The 17,159-nt window shown below is 40.8% G+C and overlaps 1 protein-coding gene across 2 annotated transcripts in view; it reads right to left on the bottom strand.

Annotated features, from left to right (window-relative positions):
* Positions 1–17,159, bottom strand: part of DOCK10 (dedicator of cytokinesis 10) — a 203,411-nt gene that overhangs the window by 59,979 nt on the left and 126,273 nt on the right. For both annotated transcript variants that reach the window (XM_081143278.1, XM_081143279.1), the window contains exons 8-16: positions 14,799–14,982; positions 13,454–13,539; positions 13,086–13,169; positions 12,807–12,962; positions 9,372–9,593; positions 9,050–9,172; positions 7,710–7,792; positions 4,025–4,147; positions 1,451–1,530 (exon numbers count right to left, since the gene is read on the bottom strand). In XM_081143278.1, the coding sequence (XP_080999404.1) occupies positions 1,451–1,530; positions 4,025–4,147; positions 7,710–7,792; positions 9,050–9,172; positions 9,372–9,593; positions 12,807–12,962; positions 13,086–13,169; positions 13,454–13,539; positions 14,799–14,982 (1,141 nt within the window). The remainder of the gene's footprint in view (positions 1–1,450; positions 1,531–4,024; positions 4,148–7,709; positions 7,793–9,049; positions 9,173–9,371; positions 9,594–12,806; positions 12,963–13,085; positions 13,170–13,453; positions 13,540–14,798; positions 14,983–17,159) is intronic.

The raw sequence follows: 17,159 nt of genomic DNA, 5'->3' as shown, positions 1-17,159 counted from the left end.
GAACCCACTGCCCTTTAGGAAAACACTAAAAATAACACAGATATGGATATACGTCAGAACAAAGCTTTGTCCAATGGGTCTGTTCCTGAAAGTACCAAATGGATTCATAGTATTTTTTCCCTACAAAGTGATTTCACAGCATAGACCTGAAACCCCTCTGCAATATTAGATACACTTTATTTTTCTCTTCAGTTTTTACAGTCTCTTAAAATATAACCTTGTAAGTACAGCCTAAAAAAAAAAGACCACGAGGAATTTATGAGTCAAAACTTCTGTCACTAAATAGTTTGGAGGCTGGAGCTGTGGTACTGAAAGACAGTAAGACCTTCTACCTTCCTTTATCCTGTCTGGAACCTTCTTGTGTTCAAAAAGTCAAAACGATTAGCTGAACAGGCTTGGGAATCGGATTACAGGTTTGTTTTTTCAAAAAATCAATGATAATATTTTTATTATTTGTTTGGATTTCTCTAATGCCCCACAGTCCTCACAAAGAGAATATTTTAGCTCTCTCTTTTGTGATTTTTCTTTCCCATAGGTAATAAAAGCTGCACCCCTCATAGCAGGGAGAGGAAATGGCTTAGTATGTCTTTGGCTTTTTCACACCAATCAATGTAAAAGTGATTTGGAGCATGGCTTAAGCTAGAATCCTCATTTTAGTTCATATTAAGATGATTTGTGGAAAAATGATAAGAATAAAAACTTCAGTGCTAATGGTGCTTCAGATATCCTGTGGCAGCCATCCCACCGTTTGTAGTTAATTTTAGGATTCCTGATTCATTCTTTGCATCACTGAGAAAGTCACTAACAGGCATAATCAGAAATAATGGAACAAAATAAACTGATCTCACCGCTTAAGAAATAAACTCTGAAACTCTCATTTGTCAAAGCTCCTTCTGAAATTCAAATAGTCACTGACATAAATAGGACTTTTGCCCACAGTCTGGAAAAGATGCATGCTTTCTGTGTCATAACAGTCTAAAATATTCTAGCTCTGGTCGCTGCATGGCCGCTGGGGGGCTCTGCATGGTGCTCGGAGCAACTCTGACAGCACAGTGTGGCAGAGCCGGCTGTGTATTTTGAGTGTGAGGAACTGGATAGAGCACAGATCCTCCCATTATGGTTTATTAGCTTATCAATGTGTCTGAACCTCACTTTCCACATTTGCCAGCCTTCAGGGTTTTGAGTATTAATTTAAAACCCTGCTGTGTGCATGGTGCCTGCTGGTAAAGTATTAGGCTACCTTGAATATAGCTCCTGTCCTACTATACTTATCTTAACAAATAAATAGGAAGCCCCAAATTTCTGTAAGGTAATGAATTCCATTTATCTCAAACTTTGAGAAAAGGAAAACCCAAACAAACCTTTGTAACCAACCAACCATCTAACCAACTAACCACAATAGCCCACAATATTCAAAACTCTACAGGCAACTATGACGTCATCATCATACTTGGATGCTCCAAGGGAATGTTGTCAACGGCAATGTCCAGGCTTCCAGGGATGGTCTGCATTTTGCTAATTCGGTCGGCCCTGTGAACACACACACACACACACACACACTGAATTATTCTAGTTGTCAACAACAAAAGCGGTCAACTCTAATTCGTAGCTTTGATCAGGGGCCACAGTAGGGCCCTAACCTAGCTAGTTTGATTTTGAAAAACTAAAATTTATGTGATACTGGCACTAAAAATAAAAATCAGGGAGGGGTCAAGTTGCAGATACCTTGAAGACCATTTTAAATTGATTTGCACCTACTTCTGATAACAGTTACATAAATGACCAAACAAGTATAACAGTAAACGTATGAAAAGTCCAGGTATTTGGACTGGTTTCGGTGATTCTCTTTCCGGCGTCTCGAGAAGCTGTGAGAGCGGCGCTGGTCTCCGCTCCCCGTGTACGTGGACAAGTCTGCTCCCCTCTTCCCAGCAACCGAGGGGGACACGGGGCCTGTCCCCGCTCGGCTCTCCTGCCTTCCTGCTGTAATGCATGGGGACACTCCGTCCTGCCTGTCCCCGCTCTCCACTTGCTCTGACTCGTAAATCCTGACTCTCGAGCCCTTGCATTTCTTTCGCTCTCTACTAGAAGCTTCCTTTACAGCAAAGTGAGCTGGCTGACAGCAGCTCCGAGTGTCCCCCTTTCAGGAAGCCCACTTTGACAGCTGGGACAATTTCGGAGATAAGCCAGAGCTGGCTCTTTCCAGCCTGCAAGAGCTGCTAGTTACATTTTCAGTTATTTTGCCTGCCAATTGTTAAACACAACTTGCATTAGGAAAAATGAAATGATATAAACTTACCAGTAAACAAATTATATTTAAGCCCAACGTAAAAAGTACTACTCAGAATTCATCACTCACTAATTACTACATGATAGGGTTATCCATAATCTTGAGGTTATTTACCTCTATCTGTAAGGAATGTAAATAATGTGGAAATGTTAGATAATGGTGTACACATTTCTTCCCAACTCCGTCTTTGGTGAAGCCCCACTGGTAGCTTGACATCAGCAATGGTGGGAGAACTTACACCAGAGAAACTGGCCATTGGTACAGATCATTTTCCCCCCTAGAGGGTCAGTTGGTAAACATTTATCAGCGCAGTACTGAGAATAAATGCCAGAGATGTGAGGTGTCTATGAAATAATTTAAGGCCTCACCAGTATGGCACTGGGTATTCTGGATGCCCTCTAACTGCCATAGTGAAAACTTCCTTTGCTATGTACTGATGACACCGGCTTTGTGAGAGTGCTGTCTTCTCCTGTTTATATCAGATTGCCCCCAAATCTTTTGACCATTCCCTTCTCAGCATGACAACTTTGCATGTTTTAGTACACTGGCAAGAAAGTGTAGAGAAAAAGCACTTTGGATTTCCGTCAAGGGGTGTCTCCCCATGTAAGGAGCATCACAAAGAAGTCCTGTTGGCTCAGGGCTTCCTCCAGGGTTTTACTTCTCACCTTTATTTTTTTCTTTCTAAGATTTCATTACTCTCTAGAACGACAACATAAACATTGGGCAAACATCCCTTATAGTCAAATAGAAACACATTCTCTGTTGAAGATACAGAAAATATTAATCACGCATGTTTCATAGTAATACATTATTTTTGTTTGGGGTATACAAAATTAATTGATGGCAGACTGTTGATTCTTAGGTGGGAGAAGCAGAAAGTTAACATTTGGGAAAGGGGCAAAGGGTACAAGAATCCTGTGTGTATCCAGGGACTCACAAGCTTTTATATTTTTCCTTTTTTAGCACCAACTTCCATTATTTTCTCCAAAAACATTTGAATGACAGAAATATTATAAATTATTGTATTCACAGCAATGAATTGCTCCGTGAAGCTTCAAAACATGGTTCTAAAATTCCTCATCACTCCTCCCATTTAGTGGTGTCCATGTCCCCTCTGTTTGAAGCTAGGCTCTGTGACTGCTTGAGAGTACATTATGGCAGAAATGGCACTGTGGCACTTTCTCGGCCCCAATCTTAAGAAACGGGCAGCTATCATTTCCTGTCCCCTGGGGCACTTGCTCTTAGAACCCAGCCATGGGAAAACCATAGCAGCTCATGGAGAGGGTCCCATGGATTAGAACCAGTCTCCAGCCCACAGCTCCACTGAGCCCTCAGCAGCCAGCAGCAGCCTGGCAGTCATTACACGAGCCACCTTACAAGGGGATCCTCTGGCTCCAGTTGACCTCACCCAGCTGGTGCCCCTCTTCCAGCTATGCTCAAATTATGGAGCCAGGAGTAAAATAAGTGACATTGTTATCGTAAGTCATTAAGTTTTGGGGTGATTTGTTACACAGCGATAAATAACCGACATAGTTTAATGTTCCACACGCCTTCCATGTAATTCTGGCCAATATACTCTTGTGAGTGTCATCTGGGCATCTACAGAGCATCTGCCTGCTGGAGGAACTTGGACATTTGAGAATGAGGTAATCAAGTATTGTTTATGCATAAATTACAAATCAGTAGTAGCAACGGAGCTGATTTATGTTAATTTCAAGAGTACCCCCCAAATCCTACCTTCTATAATCTGACACTAGTTTAAGGAGGTCCTCAGTTGAAATCTTGCTACTTTCTTGTCTATATAATGGTGAAAATCTTGAGTCTCTGTCCACGTTTCCCTGGTTGTCCTTAAATACTGATCTGAAAGAAAATAATATTTATTTAAGTTGGTATTTGGATACTGTTTACAGAGTTGTGTTTCTAAGGTGATTAAAATGATTTAATTTCCTACTTATAATGGAAAAACTTCCATTATAAAAATCTTATAAAATAAAAATACAAGAAAACTTCTTAGACCCAAGTTTCATTTAGACACTATATTTATATTTAACTTTTTATTTTCAACTCAGTATCTAACGTGACAGCAGCCCATATTACAACTACATTTAGTTACATATCAAAACTTGGAATATCAGGGAAGTTGAAAGGAAAGAAACATGTTTTTCCGTTTTCACTGTTTCCTGAGCGAGCCAGGGCCACTTTAGTCTGGGTGGTGACATTAGGTTTTACAAGTATAAGAAAAGGGGTAAGATTATGAATGTGAGGACAGAGGACCAGACTCTGGAAACATTTTCATGGCGATAAATATGCCCAAGTCCTACATTTTAAGACAGAGAAAAATATAAAATGGAGAACATGAGTCAGAATTTTGTATTAAATAATGACACTATCATGAATCTAAGTGATTTATTTCCTTTGATCCAATTCATTGGAACTATATAGATTTAGTTAAAATATATAAATTGTTTTCATCCAAATAATACAGTCACGTCAGGCAACGCTTGCTGACAAGCTGGTACACACAGCTCAGCTTATGTCCATTTTTCTTTCATTCATCATACTCTGCCTACCAAAGATAACGAGATGCATGTGTAATTGATTTCTCTCTGTTAGAGAAATGCTGAGTTTTTATTTCTCCTAGCTTAAGGACCTTAACTAGGCTATTTTATTACTCTTTAAATTAGCCAACGATTTCAATGCTCAGGCTGAAATGGCCATTTAAATGGATAGCTGATCATAGAGCTTTAATGTTGAATAATGTAGAAAATGTGACAGAAATTTATCAGAATGATATTTTTAGACTCCTTCAATCTTCCCTCTCATTTTTCTCTGTTAAGTACTAAGTGAGGGGGAAAAAGCTCCCATATCAGATAACACTGAGGAAGCAGAATGAAAATATTTAACTTGAAGATTATTTTTATTTAAATATAATATAGGGCTTTTATTCGAGTGTACATCGTGTTGAAACAAACATGATGTATTTCCCACATGGGAGGAGATGAACTGAGCTTGAAAAGTTTTTAAAAATTAACCAGCCACTGCAAATATATGGATAGACATGAGCTGTATAACCCATTTTTGCTCTTACCCACAGCTCTGTCCTGGAAACGGCTCGCTTACATTGGACACACTGTAGAGAGAATGATAGCACCAGAAGTACCGCTCCCAGTGCCACACCCTGTCCTTGCTCGACAGATACGCTAACTGGCAGGAGAACACAGCTGACTCCTTTACACAGATGGTTTCAGGGTGGCTGGGACATGGGGCCTAGTTCCAGTTGCCGCAGTTGAGGAACAATCAGTATGTGACGAGGGTCTCAGAGTCATGACCTTCTGGTATGACTGAAACGTGATGTTTAGCATAAAGGAAAGAAGCTTAGGTGTCCCTGAGAGCCTCGTTCATAAGCAGCATGAATAGCCACCATGTATAGAAAGAAGTGGGAATATGTGTGTGTGTGTGTGTGTGTGTGTGTGTGTGTGTGTGTGTGTGGCTACGGAAGACAAAAAGTAAAAGTGATTGTCAGGCAGTTTAAAAATATTTTTGAAAAAATGACATATAATCATCAGAACCACAGAAAGACAAAGAACCACAGTGGGAGGCACTTGCCTTTTTGTCACTGGAAGGTTTCAAACAGAGGCTGAACAGCCATTTGTTGGGGATGCGGTTGCCCTGTGTGCCTTCTCTAAGTGTAAAGATGCAAGAATAAAATTTTATTTCAGTCTCATTTAATTTTAAAGAAGATCCAGTGCCATGTGCTGGTCCATTTAGAAGGTTACATGAAACAGAGTAAAGTAAATAAAACAGAGTTTTGGAAAGGATTTAGGGCCCATGATTCTGGGGGTGATATGCATGGAGAGGGTTCCATTTAACAACACGGTGTGTTTGTAAGGGTTGATTTTCTCCCGAATCAATGAGTGTAAAACGCCCTGTGTAGCCACCAGCGCGCATTCTCTTTACCTACCCCAAGGATCGTTTCCCTGTAAAATGGCACCACAGCTGGTGTCAAAGAAAAGAGCATACGCCAAACTGATTCCAGATAAAATGTTCACAGCAATGAGTATCTGGGTGTTGCAGTGGGTGCGATGATTGGATCTGGGTAAAAATATGGTCATAAGCTGAACTGTCACTTCTATACTTTTTAGTGGCAGTTGATTTTAAGGGCCAAAGTGTTTTAGGGTACTCTCAAAGCTGGTCATGAAACAAATGGCAATCTAGAAAATATAATGATCAGGAGAAGTAGCTGGAGAATTAGCAGTATCAACAGAGTATTGATATATGTCAGGAAGCTAGCTTATGTCAAAATGACATGAACAACGAGCCTCACTCTGATTCGGTCAACATTTGCAGGAAGCATTTTCCACATATTAAAGGGAAAATTAAAATCTTTGGTTGTATCTGATACTTATTTTTGTGGTCAGATAATGCAAGTGGTCCAACATACAATCTTTAGAAGCGTAATGCTAACCATTTTTCTCGGTTGCTAGAGATGTCTATGGAAATCTAAAGCATGTATTTATGTACAGAAATTGGTGGTGTACACTGTTCCTTAACCTACAACCAAACCACTCACCAGGCATTTATGCAGCATGAGCTTGTGGTTTCGTCGGCTTTCCTGTCCTGGACATCATTACTTTAATAGTTGGGAATATTGCCAGCCTCCCTAGAAACTTCATCTGTCTTTCTTCCGACGTATTTTATTAGACAACTTGCAAACAGGATTGTTACTTCTCCTTACTGCTCGGTGGTGGGTGATTCTTTCACTTATTTCTCTCACGTTATTTTTCACTGCCCAAAATATACTAGAAGGGGGACTCGGCGAGGTGAACATGACCTCCACAGGAGACTTCATAATAATATATAAGAACACTGACTTCTAACAATGACTCTCTTTTATTGGGTACACATCTGTGTTCCTTAATTATTGCAAGAGTAAATTAGGTATCATCTTTCCTCGTTTGTACATTTAAAAAAATCTGAGGCAGCCCTGAGCGGTGTGGCTCAGTTGGTTGAGAGCCATCCCAGACACCAAGAGGTGGCAGGTTCAATTCCCGGCCAAGGCACATGCTGGAGGAACCAATCGATGTTTCTCTTACACTGATGTCAGCTGCATTTTGTAGATGCAGACCCTGGGAATCAGAAAGGAAACTTGCCTGAAGTTACAAACTACGAGTGGTGGCTTTAGACCCTGTCTGTCAGACTCCTGGGCTTGGTCTCTTGCTCCCTTCCTGAAAGGCTGCCTTCGAGCAAACTAATTCCTGGAGACTGTGAGTTCATATTGGTTTATTGCTGCCCAGACTTCCACATTTCTCTTCCATGCACTTACCTGTCCCAGCTTGAAGTAACACAGGGGTGTTCAAAACTGAAGCTTCCGAAGCAGACTACAAATGCATTTCTATTCTGTTGGTTGCAATTGTTAACTTACCTCACCGCCCAAGCAAACGGCATGCGGTATTTCCCCAGCTTGCTGCAGAACTGCCTGTTGGATTTGAGTATCTTTTGTGCATACTAAGGAAAAAAAAAATATATGGCTTAGAACATCACTTTACAAAGTGCCCATGTAAAATACTAATACATACAGGGTGCCCCCACAAAATGTATACACACTTTAACAGCTGATAGCTCAATTTTGAAAATGAAATGTATTTTAATAAACACTGCCTTTATAATTATTCAAAGTGTGTGTATACATTTTTGGGGGGGATACCCTATACTTTTCTATGTTATCTTACACTGAAACTCAGTAGAATTCTGCCCTCCTGGCACAGAGATGCACCTTTTAAAGAGCCAAATGACATCTCTGTGTTTAAACTACTTAAAACATTTCTTTTCTTTTTTTTTTTTTTAGTTTGGATATTTCAAATGTAGAAAATACCCTTGTCTAGGAATACCAACATTTTTATTTTCTTCTGACTTCAAAAACCTTAAAATATTGAGTGGTAAGTGTTACCAAATTTACATTCACAGTCTGTCCTATGTTTTCTTTTATTTATCATGGCAGAGGTCGGCAAAATCGTTCCATAAAGGGTCACACAGTAAATATACTGGGCCATCTGGTCTCTGTCACAACTTCTCAACTCTGCTGCTGTAGCAGGACGGCAGCCACAGACAAGCCACGAGTGAATGGGTGTGACCGTTTCAATAAAACTTTATTTACAAAAGCAGGTGGCAGGCTGGATTTGGCCCACACCTCACAGTTTGCCAAACCTGCAATCTCATAAATCTGTTCAGCTCTGCCCTAGACCGCCACATATGCTCAAATGCAAGTATCCATTATTTTCCCACCATTCCGAGAACTTCCAGTATTTCCCTTATTCTTTCTTTCTTCCCTTAGGTGCTGTTATAATTTGATACGCAATTATCTAGCTTCCTATGTCATTTAGTTTCCCATCGGCATTACTGATGTCTTAGTGAACTGTGTTAACTTGATCTTAGTCAGATTAACCCTAACTCTTCATTACTGTTAACACTTTGATCCTTGGCGTTAACGCTTTATCCACACTGAAATTTATTTCTACTCACAGGTGATCAAAAGTCAGAACCTGCTGGGTCACAAAACGTAACCCAGGAATATATCCTTTAGGCTTTCCTGGTGAACATCCATCTCACGGAGTAACGTCTTGAGGCTGACATTGATCAGATTTGCTATCGGCAGGCAGCGTGCGCTTGTTCCCTGACATCGAGCGGCATCCGTGCGGAGAGAGCACGTGTCACCCTGTCGGAGTCGTGACCTTGGTGGAGTCGTGACCTTGGTGGAGTCCTTACCTTGTTGGAGTCGGCGTTCTTAATGTAGGGTTCCGCACCGCTTGCAATGCTGCCCGTGAGCACTTTCTCGATTTTGGCCACCAGAACAATGTCACAGTGTGGATTGCTTACGGAGAATATAGCCTACGTACAAAAAAGGGAGGATTAATGAGCTAGCAAGCACCCGGGAAACCACACTGGGGACATTTACAAAATTCCACTTTTTTGGAAAGAAGAGCCGCAAGGGAATTTTTATCCGGGCAGCTGCTCATCTCATGTAGGGCATTGGTAGGAGCAGCGGGACAGCATTTTCTGTCCCATCGCGAGGAAACGGGAGCGCCACCTGCTTTGGAAACTTCAGCCAGTCCTCTGGAAACCCCCGGACGCGGGGCTCCTCCAGCTGCCGCGGGGCGGCCGCGTCCACGCCGCCGTTTTCCAGCGCGCCCGCGGGCCCCGCCAGCATCTGCCTGACCGCCGCGGGGTTCAGGTCCACGTGGAAGTCCGCGGAGACCTTCCTGCTGTCCCGGAGGTCATACAGTGCCACGCTCGCGAAAAAGGGCTCGATCTGCGGGACAGAGACAGCCGGTGGTTTCGCCAAAACCAACCACACGGACGGAAAAAGATCCCCGCAAAACCCCAAACCGCTAAAGAATTGTAAATGCTGCCAGAATATCATAGAAACTAAAGACTCAAGAAGAGCGACTTTTCAACTAGAAGAACATCAATGCGACAGATTAAATAAAACAAGGGCTAAAACGAGCAAATGTACGTCTATGTAATTAATTACATACCTATTACACACATGTACACACATGTATAGGAATCATGATATACGTAGGCAACTACAAGCTTCTAAGACTGGAATATGCTTACGAAAAGCAACATTGTTACTTTTGTTTGTGCCACTTAATTTTACTTTGATGCCTATCATCTGTCAATATTCTGTGGTCAAGCAGGTTATACACAAAAACCAAATTATGACAGTTCATCATTGTACAGGCTCATGCTATGGATTTTGCTGAATGGCTAACAGATCCCTCTTGCTCTCTGAAATGTAGTAAAATGGCTATTTTATAACTAGGGTTTTAGTTTAATTACTTAATACTAGCAATACTTATCAGCTGCCTTCCTGTTAGGATAGAATGACACATAACAAAAGAAATTCAATAAATTATTTTTATAATTAAACAGTAAAAGTTTTATATTTCACCAATGTAACTTATTTCATAAGACTCCTGGTTTGTGGCAGTGGTAGTCTGCCAAGAGCTGAAACATGCAGAGCATAACTCAGACAGGAACACACACATCGAAGGTCAAAGAAAAAAATCCTTATTATTTTTCCTGAATTGTTGCAGTTTGATTTTCATTTCTGTTGAGTGAATGGAAATAAATGACCTACATTGATAATCCATCAGAAATTAAAGCTCATACAGTGATTCATTTCTTTCTTCCAACCCAGCTTTTCAACCTAAATGTCAAATCTTACTCTTTGAATCACGAGCTTTTCAGGAAGGATTTGTTTAATAAAGCACCTTCAAAGCCTAACAAATGGAGTCATAGGTTTCTTATGTTTAGAATTTTGTACTTTTCTTAAAAAAATTCAAAAACATGACATTTTAAATGTCGCTCTGCTGCGAAGCAGCTTTATTATTTCAGATTTTTGGAATCAATTCCCATTTTCAAAGAAATCTTTTATATTATAAACCATCAACCTGAATGCGGTTTCCAATGACTGACATAAAAATTACATGCGTCAAATAGCTTCCTCACCATGAAAAGTTCTTTTAGGGTGTTTTTTTTTTTCCTGGAAGCTCATTCATTAACTGCAGCAGTTGGCTCTTTAGCAACTTAAAGAAATATTTATTTCAGCTAATTTCAAAACACGTTCATTGACATGAAAACACTAAGTTTAAAAATAGCTATATTAATAAAAGCGTGTCATTGAAAAAATATGCAAGGGTTTAAAAAATAATGCCACTACATAACAAACTGCTGTTGAGTTAAGGTACGGCAGTTATATTGCCTGTTTATATCACTGCTTATAAGCACAGTGAAGTTATATTTTAAAAAGCAATTTCCTCATTTTTTAACATTTGCATCAACTGTAAAATAAGTTAAACCTATACAGACATAAAGCACTCCAAATCGACTTCTCCCTCTGGCCGACACATGTGAGGGAGACAGTAAGCTGCTCTCTGAACTTCTGCTGTTCCTGCCTGGGGGATTGGCCCCAATACAAACACCGAGCTTCTGAATATGGGTTTCTGTACAAAGAAAGGAATCCACATGAAAGGAGGCATATGCCGCTGGTGTTGGGAAGAAAAGCCATTATCTTTGTGCTTCAGTTTCTAAATTTGACTTTTTAATTAGGTTTAAGGATGTGTCTGGTCAAAAAAGCATTTATTTTTATTTAATAAGATGACTTACTCACATTATGATTTTGAGTTAAATTTTCTGATATTTCCAAATAGTAATTTCGAAAAACACGTTTGTAGTGTTTTTTAAAAACCCTGAATACAAAAGTATGTTCTGATTGCTCCTCCTAACGCTTTTACTCCACGTCGGTTTCTCCTGCGATAGCCACCGACATCCTCTGTGTTCCCACACCCACTGGGCTCCTCTGGCTTCGTGTTTCTCAGCGTCTCAGCACCATTCCACACAGCTGACCCCTTCTCTCTTGGCATCATGGCCCACTTTTTCCTGGCTTATCTCAGTTTTAATGGTCATTCCTTCTCAGTGGTCTTTGGTCACATCTCTATTCGTTATTTAAATGTTTGGTTTCTGGCCCCTTCTCTACGTACATAGAAATCCCTAGATGACTCCCTCCAGGTCATTGCCTTGACCAGCCTTCCAAGTTTATATCTCTGTTCATGGCCAGGCCCTTGAGTTCCAATCTTGTGTTGCATCTGCTCAGTGGACATGTCTATTTGGCTATCTAATAGGCATATCAGGCTTTACACGTCCACAGTGGAAGCTTTGGCCTGTATCCCCCAAATGCGCTCTGACTGCAGTCTTGTCCTCTGAGTAAAGGGTACCATCATGCATAGGCCTGCTCAAAGAAAAACAGGGACTCATCCTTGAGATTTTCCCTCCCCTTCTCCTGGATACCCAATCTACCAGCAAAACCTGCCAGTTCAATTTACAACACGGCAGTCACATCTCTCCTCCCGTGCCATCCCCAGTCCAAACCAGGCAATGGACTAGGGAAGGAGCCTCCTAACTTCTCTCCCCGATCAACTCGTTTCCTCTTATCCATTCTTCTGATGGATGTTTTAGAAACACAAATTAGATTGCATCATTTTAAAGTACTTTAAACCTTTGAATAGCTTCCGCTCACACTTAGGATAAATCCAGAGTCTTCACCACAGCTTCTAAGACCCTAGGCAAGCTTACCTTTTACTGCTTCTCCCACCTCCTCGTGGTCCGCCCTTCCCCTTGCTATCTCCTTCCAGGTCCTAGAACCTGCCGAGACTTACCAGTCTCTGGGCATCCACCGTTGCTCTTTTTTCTGCCGAGAATCTTTTCTCCCGACCTGACTTTATGTTTCTCAACCTTTAAGTCTCTGTTCAAAGGTCAGACCATTTTTATGGCAGTATATTGACAATTCTGTTTCGGAACTTGTGCACTTTTGTCATGTGGGAAAACGCTGTCGGTCACACTCCCTGGGACACTAGATGGTGTGAATTCTGTACTTGGAATGATCAGGAACGAAAAAGATTTGACCAGGGTGGCGCGCTGTTGGCTGATTGGTATGGGAAGTGACAGAAGAGCTACTTACATTCGTTATCGGGTCGTTTTCATTCTCTGTAACACATCCCTGAAGACTGAAGTTGAGGGCTTTACAAATGATCATGATCCTCTTGGCAGCTTTTTCTTCAAATGGTTTGATCACAGACTCAGGTTCTAAAAAATCCTTTTTCTGAACTCTCAAACTCTAGAAAAATTTTGACAGTTTTACTCAACAAACATCCACCCACACACAAAAAAGAAATTCTAAAGTATAAGCCACAACTGTATGGATCAAGTTCATGTTGGCTTAGAAAGAATCCCAGCTTACATCTATGTCTGGGTCCATCGAGAAGAGGTTCAGCCTCTCCAGGTTTCGAGTGGCTCTGACAGTGTCTTCAGTTTCTGTGAGGTACTGCAGAGAACAACGTGTCAGCCCCGTCTGGACAGCCGGGAGCTCACAGCCCAGCCCGTCCGCACAGCAAGAAGCAGCCCCTTAGTATTATCAAGGTTTTAATATCACCCGTTAACACTTGGCAAATCTTATAAAAACATGCTTTTATTTCATGTTTTGTGTTTCTTAAGATTTAGTTAAGAATCTTTTAAATCTTTTAAAAAAGCATTTCCATCTTTTCCATGAACTCATGAACTGCTAAGTAATGCAAATTTATTTGCATAATAATGTGTTAGCTTTATTACTTTTGCGAAGTCTAGATGCAGGCTGTTCTCGGAAGAATCCGTTTCTTCTGGTGTGCATTCACATGCGATGGAATTATCCAGTGAGTCTAGGAAAGGTACACGAAGACAGGTTATTAAATAATACTCCCGAATCACACATTACTCTAGTCTGTGACATATCAGGACTGGATCAGACTCAAGAGCGATGAATAATGGATGTTGGGGAACAGATGTCTTCACCGTGTCCTAGTTCCAGTTCTCCATACTGTTAGAAGACACTGGCTGGGGAATTAGACCTCCTGATGATCATTTTGGGATTCTTTCCATGACACCATCCTGTACCCATGAGAACTCCGAACCTTTATAATTCTACATCCATACTTGGGGCTGCCTTGACTTACTTCATCAAGGCATATTAAAGTTTTCTTATATGTTTATATTTTTGATAATTCTGACTCTCAGGCCATCAGTTTAAAACCTACATTCTAGCTTCTGTTACTAAGGCTCTGTAAACATGAATATTCTAGTTGAATTTTATTAAGTAAATCGTGAATGTAAACTACCTACTATGGTACACCGTAGTTGGGTTAAAATCCACAATGGTCTCCTTCCTCATTATGCCATGATTTGTTCACTTGAAAGCATATGATACTTAGATTACTAGAACTTAAAGACTGTTTGGCTTCTAATGAACCATGATGCTGTGCAAGATGCCTTAAAACAGCTTTCCTCTGGGAGGAGTCACTGACTCTGAAGGTGGACTTGTCTTCCACATAATTATAGACCTTTTTCTACCCTTCTTTTCACCCTTTCTTTCCTCTCCCTTGCTCCCTTTTCTTTGCCTAGACTGAATTAGAATCTTTTGAGGGAATTAGAATGGCAAAAAAAAATTATTTTCTTATAAATCTCTAGCACTACGCAAAATGTATGGAACTTTCACATATGCACAAGCTGATCTCAGTATGGTCAAAAAGCAAACATGACATTCTTTCAATTAAAAGGAAGTAATGCATATCTGCCTTTAGAGAGTACAATGTTAATTAATTAAATGAATGAAAAGCTATAAAACACTAAGTATCCCTTCTAAGGTGACATCTCATCAGACCTGGGTACATTTTTGATACTGCTGACAAATGCTTCCCAACATCATTTGCTGAATGTCAACCTCAATTCATTGTCAGTCAACTCTATGTGTGGTGACACTCACTATTCAGTAAAAGTAAAGATTTAGGGATAATTTCCTGGAGCAATTAGCCCAGGGATGGATGAGCTAGACCTGCCAGCTACTACAGCTTTTAAGAGTTTAAATGAACCAAATGCACAGGCCACACTTGGCAAGGAAGGGAGGGGCCGCATGTGCTCTCACCCAGCCCCAGATCCGTGAGCTCGGTGCTCCTCCGACCCTGAAGGGTCCCCTCAGGACTGATTTGCAGGATTCGGTTGAGTGTGTGGATCCATTCATCCATGTCAGACTCTGTTTCAGCCGCCAGCACAAAATAGGTCAGGTCATGCATTTTCAATTCAAAGGCATATTTCCTTAGTCTGTTATTCTTTGGTACAAAAAGAAAGAAAAAGGGACCAGATAAGTAACTCTTAGAGAGAGAGAGAGAGAGAGAGAGAGACATATTTTATGGGGTCCTGGTGGTTCCAAAGGTTTTCCATACAGGTAGGTAATATAAAGAAATCTTCTAAAACAGGACACAAATTTAGATGATTATGAATCATTTCGTAATTCTGATATAGGTCTTCAACTTTCCTCACACTGTTCTAAAGTCTTTAGAGGCCCCACATTGTAATAAAGCAAAGCCTATATACTTAAGATAACTTAACTTTGTATAAGTAAAATAGAAATAGGGGAAGAACCGGAAGATGAGAGTGTTATTATATGTGTGATTGTGGCTAAATATCAAAACATAACACATTTTCTTTTTTTGAGAATAGGGTTGCCATTCTTGGTGACAAGAAAAAGTAATCTTGAATATCCTCTTGATAATGTCCTCTGTCTTTGGGATGCCTTCAGACACTGTCCCAAAATAACTTGTTCCTCTCAACTTCCACAACAACACAATTACAACTACAAATACGACACTTCCCAGACACTCGCCATCTGTATACCAGGTATTTTGCCGAACATTTCAGTCATAATCCTATTTAAATCTCCCAACAACCTTGTTCCATTTAACATATGATGACATCGAGGCTGGAGATAATTAAAATGTGCCAGGAATTATATGCGTAGCAAGCGGCGGAGATGGGAAATAACCTCTTTCTACTTTAACAGCCACTGAGATGAGCTAGGTGCAAAGCAGATGCCCAGTGAATGCCGTTCTCCTTCCTCACTACCTCGCACAATCGCGCACCAAAAGGGTAGCTGTGGCCTGGGAGGTAATAAGTCCTCTAAATGCTAAGGACAGACAGTGGGGCAACCTAAGTGCCCCAAGAGAAAGCAAAATTTGGAAACTGAAGGACAAAGAAGAATGCGCTGAAAAGCTGTGATTCTCACTGTAAAACCTCCTAGCTCAGATGCCACTTTCCACATTCTTCCAAGGACAAGCTATTTGCTCCTGCCCATACTTTTGTATGATTGTCAAGTGTTACTGTCTCCTTGCCTTGTAATGACTCCCTCGTAGGCTGGCTCTTTTATTCATCCAGGAGCCTGATAAGAGCAGAAGCTGCCTAACTCCCAGTGCTCAGAGCAGTGGTAACAGTCACTCGTAAAGAGGTGTCTATTGTGTTTGTATCTTGTGCCGGGCAACAGCAGACACAGTCTCTGCCCCGGCAGCACAGGGGAGACAGGCGTTAACCAATGAATCACGCAAATGTGCAACTGGAAGATAAATGTACTTACATTTTGTATGACTATGTTGAAGAAGGGGTATAAAATCAAGGAATTAAAAATTCTTTTTGAGAACAGAATGGTTATTGCTGCATGAGAATATAGCCGGTCTCATGAGAGCACAGAACAGGATGGCTTTGACTAGTAAAAGGCCAGAGCTGCATTTTGGAAAAATTATTTTGGCTGCAGTGTAAGCAGAGTGAGGAGTCAACAGAAAGGCAACGAGTGGCCCCAAACTTGAATGTGCAAAGCAAACACCTGGGCGGCTTCTTTAAGAATGTGAATCCGAGCAGCCATGCTCCCACAAGAGAAGCGGCCAGGCGCTTCCCGGGCTTCGGTCCCAGGCGGCCACTGGCCTGCCTGTGACCTCGGGGACACACAGTGCCTACGGGCAAAGACAAGGCGGCTCGGAGCCAGTATAGAAAAGAGAGACAGGTTTCTTTCAGCAAAACCACAGGAAGAGAAATAGACAGGAAGGAAAGAACTAGAAATGCTCAGAGTTCAGGGCCTACCTGTGGCTAGGATATTGTTAATTATTGGACGTTAGCAAATGCAAGCTGATTTCAGTGTTGTCTTGAAAACAAAAGAATCTCCTTGACTAATCTGATGTTGTAAATAATGAGAACTTGGAGATGCACAGCTATGTAAAATGCTGATATTGGGTCCAAGTAATAAGTGGATCGAGCTGCAACCTGCTTTCCAATTTGATGCAAAGAAACTAATAAAAAATTTTAGAAAGGAAATATTATGAAATATAAATAACCTTGATTTTCTAAATTGCATTCTGTAGTCAAATTAATTGAATATTGTTACCAACTTCAACAATATTATTAAAATATTTTTTAAAAATTTGAACAGAGTTAAATAAGCCCTTGGTTCTCATAGAGAGGC

This window comes from Miniopterus schreibersii (genome assembly GCF_964146895.1).
Source record: "Miniopterus schreibersii genome assembly, chromosome: 7".
In the NCBI taxonomy this organism is placed as follows: Eukaryota; Metazoa; Chordata; class Mammalia; order Chiroptera; family Miniopteridae; genus Miniopterus; species Miniopterus schreibersii.
The sequence above is the reverse complement of the archived record's forward strand: the minus strand, read 5'-3'. Positions and strand labels throughout refer to the sequence as shown.